At 37.8% G+C, this 4,671-nt stretch overlaps 1 protein-coding gene across 1 annotated transcript in view; it reads right to left on the bottom strand.

Annotated features, from left to right (window-relative positions):
- Positions 1–4,671, bottom strand: part of CUNH14orf39 (chromosome unknown C14orf39 homolog) — a gene marked incomplete at its 3' end in the record, with an annotated part of 50,906 nt that overhangs the window by 1,495 nt on the left and 44,740 nt on the right. Inside the window, exon 14 of the mRNA XM_023701602.1 lies at positions 4,146–4,203. Within this exon, the coding sequence (XP_023557370.1) occupies positions 4,146–4,203 (58 nt within the window). The remainder of the gene's footprint in view (positions 1–4,145; positions 4,204–4,671) is intronic.

Here is a 4,671-nt window from a genome sequence, read left to right as displayed (position 1 = left end):
ATATACTACACTAATCCAGAGCTGAAATAAATCTTTCAAAGCATCAACTTTTTCCATAATAATTAACTTAAAAATTAAGCAAAAGAAATTACTTTGTGCCACTTGGAAATTTTCTTATAATTTTTAACATCAATTATTTCACTCAATAGAGCTGAGCCAGCCAGGAATAAAACAGCTGAAAGGACAGATGGACTGATTACTAGTTACTGTGTTCTTCCTCAACCCCTTTCTTATTTTATTTTCTACTGACTTCAGTATAGAATCCATGTAGCACTTATAAAAAAATATAGCTCAGAAAGAATTAAAATCTGAAGTATTTCACTGCATAAATAAATCTGGTTTTGTTTTCCATTTCAGAATAAGTTCATATGAGGTCTTTACAAAAGTCTATGCTCACTGTAAATAGAAGAGTGACTATACAAGGCAGTATCCTTGGTGGTGAGCATTTCAAGGATAAATAAAACTGGTCCCAGCCCTAAAAAGAACCTGTGGCTCAGATTATTTATAAATAACTATTGATGGAAGGTAGATTAGAAAATATGAAAAAAGAGACATTAAAAAATCAAGGAAGAGATCTTTTTGGAATGAAAGGCTAAGGGGGGAATAAAAGATTTTATGGACGAGATTTTGGTCTTCAAAGACAGACAAAGAAGCTGGGGATTTCAAGAAGAAAAAACCAAGTAAGAAAGTTTTGGCCTATTTGACTGAGTTCTCTAGTATGGCCAAAGCAGAAATAAAGCTTACAAAAAGTAAAGGCTTAGGCCAGCCAAATAGCTCAGCAGACTAAAGCACTTGCTTAGGCAGAGTGTGGGGGCTGGGGTTCAATTCCTGGCCTGCCATGCCAGCCCCACCCCTGGGCAATTGAGACTGGGTATGGTGGTATGCCCCTGTAATCCTAGCGCTTGGGAGGCTGGGAACAGGAGGATCATTATGATTCCAATCTACATAGTGAGACCCTGTAGATCCTGTCCTAAATATATAAAAATAAATAAATAAAATAAAAAGGCTTAAGAAGTCATGCTGGAGCTATATTTAAAAAAGCAAGAGAAATTTGGGTGTTGTGGTATATACCTGTAATCCCAGCATTTTGGTAGGCTGAGGCAGATAAATGTTTGGTCCTAGCCTGGGAAGCTTAGCAAGACCTTGTCTTGAAGAATGGAAAAAGGGGGGCGGGGGGGAGGAGGGCCGGCCAAATAGCTCAGCAGATTAAAGTGCCTACAAGTAGGCACAGAGACTGGGGGTTTGATCCCCCAGCCCTCTGGGCTGGCCCCGCCCCCAGGGCATGCTGAAACAGCGATTGAGACTGGGCGTGGTGGTGTCCGCCTGTAATCCCAGCTCTTGTGAGGCTGTAAACAGGCAGATCACTACAAGTGCAATCCAGTAGTGAGACCCTGAACACCCTGTTAGACCCTTCTCTAAAATACAAAAAAAAAAAGGGGGGGAGCAGGTGGTGGCTGGGGTTATACCTCAGAGGGATGGGTTCAATCTCCAGTACAGTGAAAGAAAAGGAAAAGTAGGAGAATAATTTGATAAATCAATGTGGAAAGGGGACCAGGGAGACAGCTCAGTAGAATAAGTGCTTGCCTGGCAAGTGTAAGGGCCTAAGTTCAATCCCCAGTTCTGCCAAAAAAAAAAAAAAAAAATCCACGTGGGGTCCGCAAAGGCATTTGAATAGGACAATGACATAGTCAGTATTATAAATAAGGAAGATCAATTGAACTGTGATCTGCCACCATGTCAACCATCATCAATTCCCACTTATATTATTTGCTTTCTTTTTCTTTTTAGAAATTAAACAATGGCTGTTATATTTATTGTTAATTTCAAATTAATTGTTCAGATTACCAGATGAGTGCAAAATTGATAAAAAAATTAAAAAGAAAAAATAAAATTAAGAATAAATTGTTCCTTTCAATAGACCAGTAGAAATCAGCAATACAATTATCCAAGCTACCCTGTGTATATGTATATAATTTTTCCCTTCCTTCCTTTCTTTTCTCCTTTCCTTCATCCCAATTGTTCATTCCCTTTGAAGTTTCTTTCCCTTTCACAGTGTCTACTGTATCTTTCAGATTTTATTTCTTCTTTCAGGTTCTTACTGGAAGGAGACAACATGATGTTTACATATGTGGGTCTGATTTATTTCAGTTCTGAGTTTGGTCTCTAGTTGTACCTATTTGCCTATAAAACCCTCAAGTTTATCTTTCCTTCCAGCTTTTCTTTATGTATTTATTACTGGGTCTACAGGGTCTCACTACACAGACTGGACTCGTAGTGATTCTCCTGTTTTCAGCCTCCCAAGCGCTGGGATTACAGGCGCACACGACCATGCCCCGTCTTAACTGCTGTCTCAGTGTGCCCCGCGGGTGGGACTGACATGGCAGGCCAGGGATCCAACTGCAGCCCTCGCACTGCCTAATCAGGTGCTTTAGTCTGCTGAGCTATGTGGCTGGCCCTTCTTCTTTCTAGCTTAGTAATACTCCACTGTATAAAAATACCACATCTCTTTTTATTCATTCCTCAGCTGATGGGCATGTGGGTTGTTTCCAAGTCTTAGCTATGATAACTTGTGCTGCTATAAATTTGGGTGCTCATATATCACTGTGGTATGTATTCAGTTGTTTTGAAAAACACAGGAAAGGAATAGCTGGGTTGAATGGGACCTATAAGCCTAGCTTTCTGAGGACTCACCACACTGACTTCCCCAGTAGTTGTACCAGTCTACACTTACTTATATTATTTTATCGGCTGCCCACTCCATCTCCCTGCTTTCAGTCTTGTTCCTATACAGTATATTCTCCATACAGCAATGACAGTAAATATTTTAAAAACTGTCCAATAACCAGTTCTTTTTTCAAACCCTTCACATGGTTCTCCATCTCATTCAGAGAAAAAAAATCCAAAGACTTTAATGTTCTACAGGGCCCACATGATTTGCTTCCCCCTGCAATCTCTCCAGTTTAGCATCCTGCACTACTTCTCTTTCCTTATTCCACTCCAATACTGACAATTTTCATTTATTCAATGAACATGCAAGTATGTTCCCATATCATATCCTTTGTCCAAAACGCTTTTCTCAGTTGCTACACCTCCCTTACATCGCAGCTCAAATGTTACCTTTTAGTGATGCCTTTCCTGAACGATATAGCACAGCAACCACCTTTGCAGTTTTAACACTTTTTGACTTGTTACTCTGCTTTGCTTTTTTTCATATTTTATGTTACCACTAGTAAGATTTATGCTCAACCCTTGTATGATTCAGAACCAACATTGTTTACTTAGAAAATATAGAAATAAGGCAAATACTACTCTGCTGTGTGAGACCACACCTGAATTAGAAGAGTCTAAATTTGCATAGAAGTCTTGGGTCTCATGAGTAGAATACTATAGAAGACTACTGGGTGCTGCAGATCTCTGTATGTCAACTTTACATGCACCAAGTGTCTTACCCCTAGGATCCTGGAATATTCCACATAGTTGAGGAGGCAAAAGAAAGTTTTTTACTTGAATAGCTGGAAGGCCTTTCAATGAGACAAAGATGCTGCTCCTACTGTTATTATCTATCTGTATTGTTCTATAGAGTAAATATAAGACTTTTACATTGTAACATATGAATTTTACTGCCAGTTCAAACCCATAAAAACTGTTAATGCACCACCTGACATACTACACTCTGATACACTTATCTTTGGTCTTTCCTTCTAAAATATAAACATCCTACTATGATTTTGCATTGTTGTCCACTGTTTTACCATTAAGAAATACCTGGTACAAAATATAGTATGTAAGCATACACATATTTATATGTTTAATGAATAACCAATCAAATACTAAAAGATCTCATAAAAATATAGGCACCAGATAGGAAGAAACCCAAACATTTCAGAAGGAAAATGGAAATAGCCTTATCAAATGCTACAAAGGGAGTGAATATGATAACAATGAAAGATAACCGTAATTTTTAAAAAAGCTAAACTGCTTTTTTAAAAAAAGATTAGTGAGTAGCAGAGAAATAAATGAATTTTCAAAGAACACACTGAACGCAAAGAAAATCAGAAACAAACTAAATACTAAAGGGCAAAGTTCACACATTTTTAATGTGGCAAACTTCATTTTTTTTTTGTGGCAACCTTCAAATGACTTACCAATTTCTTGTGATAATGGAGGATTGAAGTTTACTGCAGAACGATGATGTTCACCAGGCTGGAAAATGATTTCCATTAAATATTACTTATGAAATTACTTATGAAATCAGTACAACAATGTATCCAGCATTTATATTTGAATCTAAAACCTGTGGCTTGTAATATGCATCCTCATAGCTTTCCATATAGCACACTATTGTACTTAAAGAGTTCCATACTCCTGGGATATGGCTCAGTGGTACAGCCCCTGCCTAGCACATGTCAGGCTCTGGGTTTAACTTCCAGCACTGGGAAGAAAAATTTTTAAGAGGTCTATCTTCATTTATTTATATTAAAATAAGACCCACTAATTTGATTAAAGCAACAGATAAAATATTAATAGGCAAAATGTTATTTTAAGGATACTTCAAAATATAAAGACCTAAAATTCTAGTCTTTATTATCTAAAATTATAGTCAGGCTGGGAAGATGGCTCAGTGGAATAAGCGTTTCTCTGGCAAGCGCAAAAGCCAGAGTTCAATCCCTG

Source organism: Octodon degus, unplaced genomic scaffold (genome assembly GCF_000260255.1).
Source record: "Octodon degus isolate 3935 unplaced genomic scaffold, OctDeg1.0 scaffold00007, whole genome shotgun sequence".
Taxonomy (NCBI): Eukaryota; Metazoa; Chordata; class Mammalia; order Rodentia; family Octodontidae; genus Octodon; species Octodon degus.
Note: the sequence above shows the minus strand (reverse complement) of the source record. Positions and strands in the feature narration are given on the sequence as shown.